This window comes from Squalius cephalus (genome assembly GCF_949319135.1).
Source record: "Squalius cephalus genome assembly, chromosome: 3".
Taxonomy (NCBI): Eukaryota; Metazoa; Chordata; class Actinopteri; order Cypriniformes; family Leuciscidae; genus Squalius; species Squalius cephalus.
Genome location: NC_137124.1, coordinates 19,942,331 through 19,958,682, shown reverse-complemented (window position 1 = coordinate 19,958,682; position 16,352 = coordinate 19,942,331). Strand labels below are relative to the sequence as shown.

The 16,352-nt window shown below is 38.0% G+C and overlaps 3 protein-coding genes across 8 annotated transcripts; 1 reads left to right on the top strand and 2 right to left on the bottom strand.

Moving 5' to 3' along the window:
* Window positions 1-62: 62 nt before the first annotated feature.
* cog4 (component of oligomeric golgi complex 4) lies at window positions 63-7,714 on the bottom strand. Its single transcript, XM_079866443.1, has 19 exons — window positions 7,524-7,714; window positions 7,246-7,328; window positions 7,043-7,157; window positions 6,772-6,946; window positions 6,401-6,594; window positions 6,177-6,282; window positions 5,931-6,088; window positions 5,441-5,499; window positions 5,214-5,347; window positions 4,862-4,980; window positions 4,011-4,177; window positions 3,654-3,831; window positions 3,464-3,526; window positions 2,483-2,599; window positions 1,836-1,928; window positions 1,038-1,121; window positions 865-966; window positions 650-778; window positions 63-551 (listed from the first exon to the last, which is right to left on the bottom strand). Exons 1-19 carry the CDS (start codon window positions 7,656-7,658, stop codon window positions 417-419), a joined length of 2,346 nt encoding a protein of 781 aa, XP_079722569.1. The 5' UTR covers window positions 7,659-7,714; the 3' UTR covers window positions 63-416.
* Window positions 7,715-8,419: 705 nt separating this feature from the next.
* On the top strand, window positions 8,420-13,180 carry nrn1lb (neuritin 1-like b). The gene is made up of 3 exons (XM_079866334.1): window positions 8,420-8,959; window positions 10,588-10,729; window positions 10,835-13,180. The coding sequence occupies exons 1-3, from the start codon at window positions 8,926-8,928 to the stop codon at window positions 11,127-11,129; spliced, it is 471 nt and encodes a 156-aa protein (XP_079722460.1). The 5' UTR covers window positions 8,420-8,925; the 3' UTR covers window positions 11,130-13,180.
* LOC307155581 (dynein axonemal assembly factor 1-like) lies at window positions 11,608-15,366 on the bottom strand (the record flags this gene model as incomplete). 6 transcript variants are annotated; one of them, XM_079866330.1, is made up of 10 exons in its annotated part: window positions 15,256-15,366; window positions 14,579-14,673; window positions 14,387-14,478; window positions 14,055-14,276; window positions 13,784-13,950; window positions 13,555-13,676; window positions 13,226-13,392; window positions 12,192-12,694; window positions 11,982-12,038; window positions 11,608-11,859 (listed from the first exon to the last, which is right to left on the bottom strand). In XM_079866330.1, exons 2-10 carry the CDS (start codon window positions 14,593-14,595, stop codon window positions 11,608-11,610), a joined length of 1,599 nt encoding a protein of 532 aa, XP_079722456.1. In that variant the 5' UTR covers window positions 14,596-14,673; window positions 15,256-15,366. The 6 variants fall into 6 exon arrangements, with proteins under 6 accessions (XP_079722456.1, XP_079722455.1, XP_079722457.1 ...); XM_079866329.1 differs by having other exon boundaries at window positions 14,579-14,678; window positions 15,260-15,366; XM_079866331.1 differs by having other exon boundaries at window positions 15,260-15,366.
* Between the last annotated feature and the right edge of the window lie 986 nt (window positions 15,367-16,352).

The following is a 16,352-nucleotide window of genomic DNA, read 5'->3' as shown; positions in this document are numbered from 1 at the left end:
TGACATTTATGCAACAAAAAAAAGTTTCTAAGATTCTGTACCACACGAGTTATGGATATATTGCTATATTGTACACTAAAAAAAGATCTACTACTTTTCTATTTGAAGCCTTGTGCCATCACATTTATTCAAGGAAACTGTTTTCTTGTTAATTAACTGTGCTCAGTAAAGCCTCCTCAAATTAACCAAACTTTCCAGTATTTAGAAAAAAACAAAACATTTGTGGACGGAAGATATTGACCTTCAATTATAAGGTAAGCTTCAGAATAGCTGAAGAACAATCTGATCCACAATGTTGGTTGGTAATACATTTATTACATGTGTTTAAAAAAACAATTTGTGTGTATACAAATGTTCAGAGATAACATACATTCATTCAGGTTACCCTGAATGAGACCACGTATTAAGTGTTTTTGTTAGAGTCGTAATCTTTTAATGTCCTCGCTGCGGAAATCTACCCTTAGAGCCAAGACCTGCCGAACTTCAGCAGGGGTCAGACGCCACGTCAAAGGCCCAGAGTTGGGTCCCCAATAATCCAGGATCTCAGACACCTCAAGAAGAAAGACACAAAATAATGATACTGTCCTCTTAGTCATAGACCAGATTTCAATGATTAACATTTTTCAATGCCAGTCAAAAAGCCACATACCCTCTCTAAGTTGAGAATAGTTGCCATCTGTGTGAGTCGTGCAAACTTATCCCGGATGGTCCAGGAGGTGACAGAGGAGAGGTATGCAACCAAAGCACGCAGCTCCTTATCAAACTGTAATCCACCAAGCTACAACCCAGAATCAACAGGACAGTTAGGATGTCTGTGTTTTTAAGCAAATATGTAGCTGTTATGCTCATGTGTTTACATCTCACCCTGCTGAAGGTGCATTTGAACACTGTCTTCTCCATCTCCATTGCTATGAGACTGGTCATCAGGCTAGTTAGAGTATCGTAGATGACTGGAGACAGGCCCACCTACAGAGAGGCATTTTAGAATGGATGTGTGTGTGTGCGCGCATGTGTAAAGTGGATTAAAATAAATGTACCTTAAACTCGGCCATGAGCTGCTCCAATTGGACAATGAGTTGTTGAACCCAAGGATCATTGGCTTCATACTCACTGAACTCTTCCTAAAGACAACAAAAGAAAGTAACATGTAAATCTTCAGATAACATTTATAATAATGCATAAGATTAAGCAATACAACTGATTTCCATCCTATCATTAGCTATGTTTCCATCCAAAGTTGCGAACTTAACTTGTGTGCAAAATTGGAATATGACATAAAACATTTGCGAATAAAGCACCGTTTCCATCCAGTGAGCCGGGAAAAAAAAGTCACTTCCTGATAAACTGGCGCTAAATATAACTAAGGAAAATGGAAGTTGCTGCAGTAGGTACGCAGATGAAACACAAATAAAGTTATCTTGCTTTCAGAGGTGGATCTCTACTGTTTGGGAACGCAGTCGTGTAAGAGTTCTGGGAGGTTTGATGACAGATTTTGCTCAGGCATTTTAGAACAACCAAAACAGCATTTCAGATGCTGTGCATCGAGACCGGTCCAGTTATGCCTTCCCATCGCGCAAAGTCACGTCTTTTTTGATGTGCACCGCATTGAGGAATTTATTCGGTAAATGCGTTTCCATTGTAGTTTATGTGCATGTTTTCTCATGCATTATTCTTGGATAATACGTTTATTATATGTTTTTTATGCACCTATTTTATGCACATTTTGGGATAAAAATAGGTGGATGGAAACATGGCAATGGTCAATTCTTAAGTGCAGACATTTTTATTTCCTCTCTGCCAATAGTGGTAGATTTGGTGATGTTATCATCTCATACCTCTTCAATATTGTGTGAGACAGACAAGAAGCTGCTGATCCAGGGTTTTACTTGTGGTCTAATAGAGGTGTTGTTAAGCTCCTGTAGCCCCTCCTGCACATACACAAACCGGTAAGAAAAACAGCACAAACATTCAAGATTTTGTAGTAAGATCTTTTTTTTAAAGAAATTAATACTTTTATTCAGCAAGGATTCATTAAATTGATCAAAAGTGAAAGTAAAGACATTTATAATTATATATTTATTGGTAGGCTACAAAATATTTATTTCAAATAATACCTTAGGTACCTTTCAATTCATAAATAAAAAAAAATTATCAAATATTAAGCAGCATGACTATTTTCAACATTGATAATAATAAAGAAATGTTTCTTGAGCACCAAATCATCATATTAGAATGATTTCTGAAGGATCATGTAATACAGAAGACTGGAGTAATGATGCCATCACAGGAATAAACTACATTTTAAAATATATTAAAAAAGAAAACCGCTATATTTAATTGAAATAATATTTCACAATATTACTGTACTTTTGATCAAATAAATGTAGCCTTGGTGAGCATAAAAGACATCTTTCAAAAACATTTAAAAAATCTTACCGACCCATAGTTGTGAACGCTAGTGTGTAAACAGATTCTCACTGACCTGGAGGAGGTCCTTGAATTTGCTAGAGGTGGTGACCAAATCAGATAGACAGCTGTCAATCTTAGCCTTCGCATGATCTGAGCCTGCGCCCTGACTGAACAACTTGGCACAATCACTCTGAGATGGACAGGAAGAGAAATAAGCCAGAAAGACCAGAGGATTCAAACTTTTCCAGTGTTATTGAACTCTTTCTTGCATTTAAGTGGATATCATTTTATCACATGATTACAACAACTCAAGCTAGTAAGAGTAGTCTGACATCATGTTCTAGGGATGCAATCAGTAAAGTGTTTTTGACTGGCATGTCTCATTTCCAAAAATAGTAAACCATGCAAGGTATTGTGCATAGTTGGTTAAATTCTACCATTGGATGAAATGCTTCCCCAAACATTTCTGAAAATTTCAAGTATTAGTTCACTCTCCCTCATGCCGTTCGAACCTTGAGAGACATTCTTTCTTCCATGCAACACAAAAAGTGAGTTTATTTGGACTGCTTTTATGGTATGTTTATAGGGCTTGAAAGCGACTATCCACATTAACTCTAATTGCATGGTAAAGATTTCCAAATTTCTCTTTATGTGTTCCATGGTGTAACGCAAGATGAAGGAGATCAGGATCTAAATGGAGATTAAGGTATTTAATGATAAAGTAACAAGAAAACATCCAAACACAAGGAATGTAACTGAGAGTGACATGCAACTATGGATGAACAAAACCTGACAATGAACACAGGAAACACCAGGGCTTCTATACACACAGGTGCAAATAATCAGGGAGTAATGAGGGAAACAGGAAACTGGAGCAGAACTACAAAACAGTAACAGGAAACTCAAACTAAACAAAAGACCAGACAAGAATCAAGTGACATGACACATGGAAGAAATGTCCTATTGGTCTCTTTTATGGCATGAGGTGAGTTGCTGGTGTTTGGCTGGAAGAAACAAAATAATCCTTGATGAAAGAAAGTCGCATCACACTGACCTCTAGATTCTTTTTCAGGGTTCTGATATTCTCACTGCAGACCTCCACATTATTGAGAGTCACCTGAGAAAAAAAACAAGCATTATTATACTTAAACACTACATGAAAATATAAGTTTATTGAGAAATACAGAAAAACAAGTGGGAAAAGTGACACAATAAAGTTGGCGATAGAAAGACTTGCTGCTGACCAAGTAGGCACTCTTTGCCTGCTCTTGGCTCTCAATCCCAAGCGTTTGTGTGAGGTTTGTTATCTTGCCCTGCTGTAGACTGCTCTGCATCAGACTGACGGCACTGCTGACCCCACGCTGCAGGTCCTGCAGAGCACTGACAGGATATCCAGCTCGCAGCTTACTTACTAACACCTCTCTGCACAAGGAAACAGATGCAAAAGGTATAGCGGATGATTAGATATTCAATAACAATGCAGTCACATCTCTGATGTGAATTTCTAAATCTTCAACAACCACAACAATAATTCTTCACATGCAGTTAGTCATCATCAGTAACAATAATGAAATAATTAAATTCCAAAGTTGTGCGAATACCTGAAGTCTGTCTCCAGAACGCTGGTTGCATGATTGATCATAGCGCACACGCAGTCAGAGCTGCTGCTGGTGAGAGCTCTGCTGATACATTTCTTCACAATGTAGAACACATCGTCCACCATGCTGGAGCTCAGCTGACCCACCTCAGCGGTGTCCATGACAACTGCCTATAAAGTCATATCAATCATCCTATGAGAACTGAGAACTAAAGTGAGTTGGACGATGACATTACTAGAACTGAATCAACACTGAACTGACTTCAGTAGAACAATGACACGATTTTCTTTTTAGAGCTGCTTTACAGGCGAAATGAACTCTGTTTGCATCATTGAAATTTTTTTTTTCCTGTTGATCACTGTAAAGCGGCTTTGAAGAAATCATATCATATTGTATAAAGCGCTATAAAAAGTGACTTGACATTCATTCTGCCAAAGAAATCAATCAAAATAGAGTAAATCACCTTTTAAAAGTAACTCGGTGCTTCAAATAAAGATTATATCAATTACGTCGTTTCACCAGTAGGTAGCGACAAGTGAATGTTTTAAAACATGTATTTGTCATTGAATCATTTTGTTCAAATTTGTTTATTATTAGGATAAACCCCTTGAGACGTACCATCTCGTTTTCGAGGGGGTCCCACAACCATTTAACAGATTTGTTCAACTTATCCAGAATTGTGCAGCTCATACTTCCTTGTTCAATAAAATAATTCATTTCATTCATTAAAAAAATCTTACAGACCCCAAACATTTGCATAGGAGTGTGCATGTGCCTGACATTAATCTCTGATTCAGGTATAATGTACATTCACACATGACAGCACGAAATTATTGAGTGTATATGTGGCGCACCTTGTTGACGGACTCTCTCATGTAATATTCCTCCATGGGAATGTAATAGCCAATCAGCTCCTGCATAGCACGGCTCAGCTGACAATCTTTCAGTAACTGTTCTAAACTCTGCTGATGCTCTAGAAAACAACAAAACAAGTATTAACAATACAAGCAAATGTTGAGTACAAGTATACATTTTTTTTTGTTCTCAACAGGCAATGATGGGGAGAAATAGGATCAAGAAGTATTGTGATGCCTGAATGAGCAGTAGCATGTGTGCTAACTGCTAGGCTACATCTGATGGCAGTTATGTAGAAGTTATTTTTATATAGTAATGTCATATCACATCCCATGAAAAGTTAGGTGTTACCTTGTATAACAGTTTCATCTGCCATTGCATCTGCAACCTCAAAGTCAGCAACAATACGCCGCCTCAAGAATCGAAAGTACAGCTCGGCTCTTGAGTTCATTAAGGTAACCTCACATAACACAGGATCCAAGTCTCTAGATTAAACATTAAACACACAATAAATAAAACACCTTGTATTCACAAGATACTCATACAATCTTCATGATAAATAATTATATGTACCACACCTGGGTTCAATCTTTTCTGTAGTCATGCCCCTCATCATGCTGCTCTGGACAACCTGAAACTATTGCAAAACAAATGTAAAAAGTACACGTGTGTATAAATATATATAAAAATGCACTTTATTCAAGATGCAAACATCAAGTACAGCAATACAGCGATACAGCATATAGCATAGATCAGGGTTTTTTAAACTGGGGTCCCCTAGGGGGCCGCAACGGAGTGACAGGGGGTCCATGAAAAAGTGCAAAACTGTTTAAAAAAAGGATGAAAACATAACAAATAATAAGATTCAAATAAATAATTAAATGAATAGAAATAGAAAAATGAATAGCCTACTGAGTAGAAAAAATATAAAGTCTAATAATGTAACTAAATAAAAAATAGATACCTTTAAATTTTAGGACGGGGGTCCGTCACACAAGAATGATCATATTTTGGGGTTTGTAGCATCTAAAAGATGAAAAACTTCTGGTATAGACACACTACACACACCTTGTTGTTGTAATCTCTCTGTTGGATGAATTTGTCCACTATTTTCTGAGCCTGTTTGTCACACTCTTTCTGAAGGTGTGCAAGGAGTGTGTGCAGTCGGCCTGGTCCATAGTATGTTTCCACTATGGGCTGATGGGTTTCAACAATGCGTGCGATACCTAAAAGATACAGACAAAGGCTGGTTGATCTTGATTCATTTAAACATTATAAATATTGCCAAGTTAACAGCGATGCATCTGCTCTTACCTTCAAGCAGCAGAGTGAGGGTGTCAGCAAAGATAACCGGTGCTCTGCGTTCACCAAGATCAGAGCCAGCAGCCAGGAGTAAGTTCTCCTCTGCTTTACTGGCCAACTGAAAGAGAAGCGAGCAAAAGACACAAGTCTTAATACTAGAACCCCAATAACCGAACCAAAGCGTTCTCAACGGATTTCACTTGTCATGTTGGCTGGACATTCAGACATGCTCCTACCTGACTGCAAAGGTACTGAGCAAAGCGTGCAAGTCCCTGCTCATGGAGTCCCAGTAAAGGAAGGATCTTGAAAAAGCGCTCCACTTGAGGCAAGTCGCCCGTGGCAACCGCCTCCTCCAGTCGTGTTGTAACCAGCACCTTCAGATTGCGCTCTGCTTCCTGCAGCAATTCAAGGCTGGCTTCAACTGCACTGCCTGCACAGTGCATAGCATACAGATAGATAATAAAATAAGCATAGTATCTGTGCATATCGGTTTAAGCAATATGTGCATTACATATATTTCTACAAATCACATTTAACAATTTGCATAACTATGTGTAACAGATTGTTCATTGCAATAGTTGCTTGTAATAGCCCAAAAAGTACTCACCCTCTCCACCTTGCTTGCTGAGCTCAATCACTGACTGGTCAAGAGAAAGATAGCGATGAATATGGGCGGCAGCCTGCTCATAGTCCTGGTTACGCAGGGCAGTCTGAACACCATCTGTACAGAACTTCAGGTCTAGAATATCATCTGCCCGCTGAATTGCTTGGTACAGCCTTTTCTGAAACAGAACCGCATAATCCAGGTGCAAAGCTTGAGTGGATGCTGTCTAATAAACAGACGTTCATATCATCATGAGAATGTGTACGTTGGCCACCTTGGTGAGGTCCAGCTGTCTGACTTTGCTGCTGACGTTCTCTGCCAGGCTGCATGTAAAGTTGATCATGCCAGAAAGCTGCACAGCATCTCCCTCGATCAGCTGCAAGTTTGGTCTGAGGGAAAACACACACAATTTAACATCACACTATCCTATTCTTTCAGTTCAAAAGCATAGGTTAGGTGTAAAACACATACACTCACCCCATCCTCTGCAGGGCGAGCATCTTTGTTTCGATGTTGCTCTGCTGCCCCATAAGAGAGCCCAACTCCACCTCCACTTCCGCCTGTCAGGGAGGTGCGTTTGTTTATATTCAATCCATGCCAATGTACAGTCAACATCCACACGCTGTTCAGGCACACACTAAATTCTTTATTCATAATAAATTAACTGACACAGCCGACAAGCCTTTATCTACCCTTCCTAGTCATAAAGCTCAAAGGGACTAACGAACACTGTGTTTCCACTAATACATATTTACCTCTTCGGCACATAGCTGCGCATACACTCGCTCCAGATCCTCCAGCTCTGTCAGACCCTCTATGGTGTCGAACTGCACGGCGGAGAGCCCCGCCGGACCACCGCGACGGCGCGCCGGTGAACCAACTTCATCCATGACAGACAGTCCCACATCCACACAAACTGCGTCACTTCCGCTAACTCTAGTGCGTCATGCATTCAACTGTCAGTATGCAGCTTTACTCCCACCTAATGGTAGTTTTTTTATATAAAGCAACTTTAATGTTGCAAAAATATATGTGCAACACAACAACACAGTAACCAACACAAAATATAGCCTATTATTATTGCATTCTATTATATTGTGTTCTATCTTTACCATAATATATTTCATAATTATGTATCTCATAATACATGTTGCTTTTGGGGCCTGATGAAAATGCCAGCTCATGGGGGCTTTAGGCTTTTTACAATATAGGGCCAAATCAAGAATTTAGTTTTCAGCGTAGTTTATAGGTTCATAGGCAATCGAATATAAAAATCACTGTTGCTTCATAGGGATGGCATCATATGATAAAACCTTGCATTTGTTTTGGCTGTGTATTGCATGGCACTGAATGATTAGGCCTACAATAGTCATGTACCATTTAATTTACATAGTAGCCTACTTAAAGAATTCTAAGTTAATACCATATGTCCAAAAACATGGAAGATGAATACTAGGAAACAATTACAGGTTCAGGAACAGAGAAAATGAGAGTGGAGTTGATAGTAATGGCTTTATATAAGAGATACTAATCCGTGTTTATTCTCCTCTCCCCTTAGATTTATGCAATGACATAATCCAAGCATGTCAATCAAATAGAGGCTTGCCCCCTGAGTGTGTATTAGACAGTGCCATGCTGGAATTAAAAAGCCAGTCCTACTGGAATTTTTTCCCATCTGTTTGTATATATATATATGTGTGTGTGTGTGTGTGTGTGTGTGTGTGTGTGTGTGTGTGTGTGTGTGTGTGTAGGCTATGTGAGTGTGACAGACAGACATAGAGAGAGAGAGAGAGAGAGAGAGAGAGAGAGATTGAGAGAGAGAGAGAGAGAGAGAGAGAGAGAGAGAGAGAGAGACTAATAATCCAAGCCATATCGAACCATTGCCATAGGAGGTATATTCTTCTTTTCTGATATGATGAACGCTGTAGCCGGAAATGATCTTTAATCCAACAGCTTCCCCCCTTTTTAATAATCAGATTTCACAACCCCCCTTTATCCATCAGGCTCAACAGTTGGCTTCAAAGTTGCAACTCTTTTGTGAAATAGGAAGGTGAATGGGACACCTCAAGGAGGTTTGGATGATTTGTGAAAGTGTGTAAACGTTAAGGTGTTCCAGTGTATGCCGTCTTAATTTCAAAATTCTGTCTGTTCAACGGAATGCATCTGCTGCTGTTCATTTCATTCTGCCTCAGTGAGTAAAAGCCTATTTTTATTTGTGTGTGTATAATGTTATATACATTAGTGTAGTGTTATAATGTGTCTCACAATTATCATACACTCTTAAAAATAAATGCAGCAATGCCTTAGAAGAACTATTTTGGGTTCCCCAAAGAACCTTTTATTGATTAGTTCTTAAAATAACTTTTTTTTGTGAGGAAGATTATAAATGTTTTAATGACCCTTTCACCACTATAAATAACCTTTTGTGCAATGGAAAGGTTATATGGATGTTAAAGGTAAAACTATAGATTCCAATAAAGAATATTTATTTTTAACAGTGTAGGCTACAGTGTATATACAGTTTAAAGTATTACTTTATTTTTATATTTTACAATATATTGTGCATTATGCGTGATTTTATATGATATTTTATGTAATATAAGATATTTTTGGTTTATCCATTTAAAATCATGCATGCTGCATAAATATTTATTTGCCTATGCTTTTCAAATTCTTCTATCTTTTTTTTTTTAATTAATGTAAATTAGTGGCCATGGTCACACATATACACACACACACACACACACCATAAAAAGAATAAGACTTGGACACTTTCTTTAGGCTTAGGAATTGTTTTAGTTTATGTATCTAATGTTTCTTAACTATTTAATGTATGAATCATTTATATTTCTGTTAAAATAAACATACAATGTTTAGAGTTGAGAAAAGGGAAAAATGGAGGAGATTTGTCTTTTCGAGCTGTTCTGCAGTGAGATTAAATGTTGTTTTTGCTCTGGGTCTAATCCTCAGATTAATCCATGTGACGTACGGTAACATCTAACAGTATAGAGAAGTAGACACTCATGAATATATAACATATAGTATCTGACGCAATAGAATGTTGCCATGTAGCCACATATACTCTCTGTACATATATACATATTTCGTCAATTTTAGCATTTTGTCTATATATGCCAGTATAATAATTGTGCATTTACAATCAAGTCAATTCAAGTCACCTTTTTTTTTATAGCGCTTTACACAATACGGATTGTTTCAAAACAGTAATCAACAGGAAAATAACGATTTAATGATGCAAACAGAGTTCATTTTGGCTTTACAGCAGCTCTTAAAGAAAACAGTGTCATTGTTCAGCTGAAGTCAGTTCAGTGTTGATTCAATTCAATTGTAATATTAAATGAGTTCATTTCATCTATAAAGCAGTTCTGCAGAAAACAGTGAAATCATAGTCCAGCTCAGTTCAGTTCCCATCCGATAGCCTCACATCAGTTAAATCAATAATATTGTTGAAAATTTAGTGTCCCCAACTAAGCAAGCCAGAATGACAGAATGTAGAAAAAAAAAAACCTTGGTTGAAACCAGGCTGTCTGTGGGCCAGTTCTCCTCTAGCCAATGAACGAACGAACATGGTGTGACTATGATTCAGGCTGCATCACAATCATAGCATTCAAATATTTAATTCACCTCCTTTTGCTTGGGGATCCGATTCATCACGCCATAGAGATGAATCTGAGGATTAGACCCAATCTTTATTGTTTATGACTCCAACATTGCAGGCCTGAGTTTTTTTTTCAGTGCATAAGTTCTACCAAAATGTCCTCTTTATCATATCATTAGAATTGCTTTTATTTTCCTCAGGTCTCTGTTCCTCTGTGCTGAGTGCAGCAGTAACGCCTTCATGTAGTGCTGTATACAGGGGCTTTGCTGACTGTCTGGTCACTCTGGGTGACAGTGTGAGCTCCATGAATGATAACCCACAGGACATCAACTCCATTTGCAAGTGAGACACATGCACACGCAAAAACACCTCCACTAAATACAACTAGCATTTTCTTTATCTTATTACATAACACTTTTTTATTTATTTATTTTTTTACATCTACAGGTCATGGGATGCCTTCCAGATGTGTGTGAGTGGTGTGTTGTCAGGTTGCCGTGGCGATGCAGCAGAAATTTGGGAATCTTTGAGGGCAGAGTCCCGGAAAACAGCATTTGCTGGGAACCTCTACGACATGTGTGCGAGTCGCACTCAAGCTGTGACTGCAACCACACCTCTGGTTCCCAGCACTGACCAAACCAATCAGGAAACCCTCAGAGGACTCGCCTGTTCTGTCAGCCACTCAGTCAGTGAAGAGCTGCTCCTGACATGTTTCTCTCTTCTCCTGCTGCTTCGGATGTAACCTATCCATTTACATACCTGAACTGATGCCAATGACAGCGCTACAGGCACTTATCTGCATAGACTTCATGCAGAATTTAATATGTAAGCTCTTTGGTGAGATATTCATGACAAATGATATGTTCGCTATGACAAAAATATAAGTCTGGTTCTTACAACTATTTTTTCTATAGCAATCATTAATGTTCTGTTCTCAAATCGAATGGTTTTGAACATCATTTAATGTAGATTGTAAAAAAAAAAGAAAAAAGTTTGAACAAAATACATTTATAATATCTGCAATAAACTTAAAAGCAAAATGGCTTTATATTTTATTATTTTAAATGAAATTATTAATGTGATTTTGTCATTTAAAGTTAAACACCTTTATATATCAGGCAGACATCCAATTTAAATTCACATCCAAGGTTTGTGCTAAGGGACTGAAGGGTTGGGAAACACTACAATATAGTTTCATCCATTAGTTCAACCTTAAAGACTCAGTCCAGCTCCTCAATTAGAATCATCTTTCTAGTTTCTGCTGTCTTGGGGAAGTTATCCCCTGCCTCTAGTTGACTGATACAGTCAGGGCTCTGCCGCTTGACTGAGGTTCTTTTAGTGGAGACACTAAAAAGCAGCTGTGATTGGTCAGGGGCCACAGCGTCTAACTGAGGCCAGTGATACAAACTTGTAACAGCTTCTGATTCTGTTTCATCGTCAGAGACGACCTGAATCTTTGGACGGACGACACTCTGAAAAATGTAACATTTAAAAATGTAAATCTCCACAACTTTCCAATAAAATGTGATTTTTCATCAACTCTTTAAATAACATGCTAATTATATATGCTCTCTTTTTTTAACCCTGTTCTTACCTGTGATGTTGCTTGGAGTATCAGGCTAGTTTCTTCATCTTCAAGGTCTGGAAGATCCTTGGGAGAAGCAGAAAATGTTGTTAGTAGTGAAACACTATGGAACATTTCTGTATAAATCAAATATACATTGCAAAGAAATTCTAAATCATGCAATTTCTTGTAAAAACAAATGTAAATTATAATGATGTGAGCAATGGTGTAAGGACTCACATCAATTGTTAATGCTGGTCTCTCTGACAGGACGATAGTCTCTATTTCATCCTCAGAGATCAGTTCAGTGATGAGAGCACCAGGACCTGCGGCTGAACCGCTGTGATGCGACTGAGAAGGTTTTGTGCCTTGGTATTGCGCTAGCATTTTTTGGCACTTCTCCTCTTTAGTCTTCAATCCCAAAGTTGCTGATTGACCAGTCTGTTCCTGGTCAAATGATGGATGGAAAATCTGTTCTAAACCTGTTTGCTGTCTCTCTGATTTTGTCTGGTTGGAATGATTTTGATCAAGTGTTGTTTGGATAATCTGTTCCTCATCAGATGCAGACTGGCAATTGTGGTGTGTCTCTGATGCTGATGGATCAGTTTGCTCCTGTGCTGTTTTTGAATTGTCTCTCTCTGCAGGTGCAATATCTGGTGTTTCGTTTTGAGGGCTCTGATCCTCAATAACAGAAATGGGAGGCTCTATGATTCCTGAGGGTAAACGGTAAGCTTTTAATGATGCTGTATGTCAGATATATAGAAGACGAGAAAATATGAGTGTTTACACTGTATACAGTATTGTTCAAAAGTCTGGGGTTGGGTTAGTCTCCTATGCTCACTTATGATCATTTTTATACAAACATTTAAACACAAATACTGTAAAAAGAGTGATATTGTGAAATATTATTACATTTTAAAATAATTAAAATGTTTTTTTTTTCTGTGATAGAAAAGATACATTTTCAGCACCATTACTCCAGTCTTCAGGGTCACATGATCCTTCAGAAATCAATCTAATATACAGATTTGGTCCTCAAGTAACATTTCTTTTTATTATCAAGGTTGAACGGTTGTGCTGCTTAATATTTTTGTGGAAAACGGATACTTTTTTCCAGATTCTTTGATGGATCTTTTGTCACAATGTAAAAGTCTTTATTGTCATTTTTGAACGATTGAATGCATCTTTGCTGAATAAAAGTATTAAAAAATAAAAATCTTACTGACCCCAAACTTTTTAACGCCAGTGTATAAGTGAACGGATTGTGTGTTTACCATTCTCCAAATGCTCTCGACCCTCCCGTCGTTTCAGTGCGTTCTCTTTGATAGCAGTCATTGCATCCAAACTTTCCTGGATCTTCCTTCTTTCTCTCGTTTGCCACATTTCTCTTTCTTTTCGTTCACCTTCCAGACCACCAGCAGCCCATGCCTCTGCACATGCTCTGTGAATCAAAGCAAACTTCAATAATTATACAAAAGTTTCAACCGTAGCCTCTAAATAGTAACAAAGACTAGCTTTGTGGTGTCTATTCGTCTCCAAACTGGCAATGCCAGTCACACAATTAATGCTATAGGACTTCAGCACAGAAAACACTGCTGCTAACCTGTCTTTTGGAAACACAGGCCGGTCATCTAGATAGGTCAGCTGCTTTAGATGCAAAATCAGAGTCTTCCTGTAGTTTGGGATTTTTTTGATGACCTCATTACCCATTAGATTTAACACCCGCTGACAAAAAACAAACAAAACAAGCATTAACTCCTAGCAGTTCAGTCCACAGATAGAAGTAGGCATATCTGATCATGAATATGACGGAAGAGATATAGTGTTTTTACCAAGTCAGGCATTCTCTCTAGAACACTGATGAGAGCTGGATCTCTGATGCGGTTGTGAGACAGATCAAGAACACTGATGGATGGACAGTGTGACAGCTCCTCCATGTCACACACATTCTCCAGTGTGTTATGGGAGATCTGCAGCGTGGACAGCTCACTCAAGCAGGCTGAAAAACCAAAGATGAACTTTATGAGTGACTTTAAGGTATATTAAAGAACAGGGAACAAAAAATACATTATTTTGTTACCATGTTCACTTTTGTGTACTCACATATGTTCTCAATGACTTTGATATAATTGTTTGAGACATTCAGTGTGCAAAGCTTGCTGAGTGGTTCCAGGTTTTCCAGAGTATGAATGAGGTTTTGATGGAGAAACAGACAGCGAAGCTCTGTCTGATTCTCCAGATTCTCAATCTTCCGAATGCCATTACATTCCAGCCATAGGCAGCGCAGGCCGGTATAGTCCTCCAAACCCTCAATACAAGAAAAACCTACAATGCAGAATTGAAAACTTTGTATAAAGAGCTAAAAAACAAACAAAACAAACAAAAAACAAAGATGCAACATTGAAGTAGCCTCTTCTGCACAAGCAATTTCAAACCTTTAAAGTGAAGATAAAGAGTGTCATTCAGCCTTGGCGTCAGGTACAGTTTGTGTTTCTTGCATTGCTCCCTTAAAAACTCTTTGGTAATTCTTGAAAGATACAAGTAAAATCATTCAGTATTAGTTCTTCTCAGACAACAACCGATTTCACTCTGAGCAAATATCATATAGGTCATTTGCACTTCATCACCTGGGACCTGAAGACATTGTTCTGCTCTCTGACGCTTTGGTCTCTATTGTATCACCATTAACCTTTGCCCCATCAGCAGCTCCACTCTGAGACTCCTGACCTTTGAAAGAAATTGTTATTACTGTTTGATATTTTCCACAAAAGGATACAAAATAGGACATTACATTTTTTTTTAAGTTTTTTTCTTTTTTCAAGAAATGATCAGTAAAAGGAGGCACTTAACAGGGAATGTTTAGCTTGTTCAACATTTTAAGGAATGTGAAATAATGTAGTAACAGGGTTGAGTATAAAATGATGGAAAGGGTTAAATATTAGATTTTTGATGAAAATGTAATGTTAACTAAAAAAGCAGCTGGGATATAACGTTAACCTGGAGAGAACAGGACTTAACGATAACATTGCACTATTTCCTAAATGATTTACGGTTGATATTTGCTGTTGTTGTTTTTGATAAGTCTGTTATTTTGATGATGGTCGTTGAATGTTCACATTCAGAAGGTAGCCTAAGTTAACGTTACCTGGAGCGAAAGACACAACACCTTCACTCGTGTCTTTTTCTTCAGATTCAACCCATGTTCCTTCCTCCCCGTTCAGTGTTGTTGATAGTTTAGTCATTTCTGTCTGCATTTCGAAATGATAAACAATATAAACCAAATTAAAGAAATATATGAACGCACCCACCGACCAACTGTAAACTTACGTTAGTATGCTGAAACAGCTCGTGAAGTTTGCCTGGTTTCCATAGAGACCGGCCGCGACACCAGCGCGACACCCGCTTTGTTTGCTCGTGAAAGAGGCAGCAGTTGAATCTTCCTTTGGCAGGCAGGTGGCAGCCTATGGGTGGCAGCTAGCATACACTCAGCTACTGAATCGTGAAGAAACCGTGATCTACCCCTTCTTATACTGTCTATGGATATACTGTCTATGGATCTACCTCTGCTGGTACTTTAAGTGTTTAAAGTACACTTAAAGTGTTTAAGTATTCTACCAAAACCAGAGCAGAGAGAGGAAATTATTCAGGGGAAATACTGTGCTATAATGTTATGTGCAGTAAGTTATGTAGTGCTACAATAATGTGCAATGTGAGGGATAGACATAACTTACATCTCTTCAGTGGGTTGCCCTGTTATTTAAGGTGTTTTTTTAATTGTCCTGCTTACGAAACGCTGCAAAATATCTTTCCGAGATACCCAGACAATATGAGCTGTGTAAGATAGGAGCACTATGCATCTTTTTACAGCGGATGCCATTAAAAAGACGATCCCTCGCTTGTGTCATAGCGCTGCCGCGCTGCTTTGAATAAGGTCTATAGACTAACAAAGTAGAGATGGTAAAAGACGTTGTTTTTTTTTTTCATCACAGTCAGTGCAGAAAATATTAGGAAAAGATTACAAATTCAAAGATAATGCTTCCCAAATCTAATTTAGGCCTATTTTCCGTTTTAAAAAAGACAGATGCTAACAATTAGTTTTTAAGCCACACATTTAATCGGCTGGATTTTAATGAAGACAAATTGAGTGGAATATAAATGTTTACTTATTGTTTTTATAACACAATGAGTAGTAGGTTAAGGATACAATTTATACAGAGAAATCTATATAATAGAAGATTATTATTGTAAATATATGTATAGATGATGTATGCCAGTGCAGAATCTATTTAGGCCTATAGCAAATAATAGGCTACATTTTTATAAGAGTCCATATTACATTTGTTTCAACAAAACTGCCGATTAATGAAACTCACTCAGAGTACGGTATTTTCTCTGTATGTT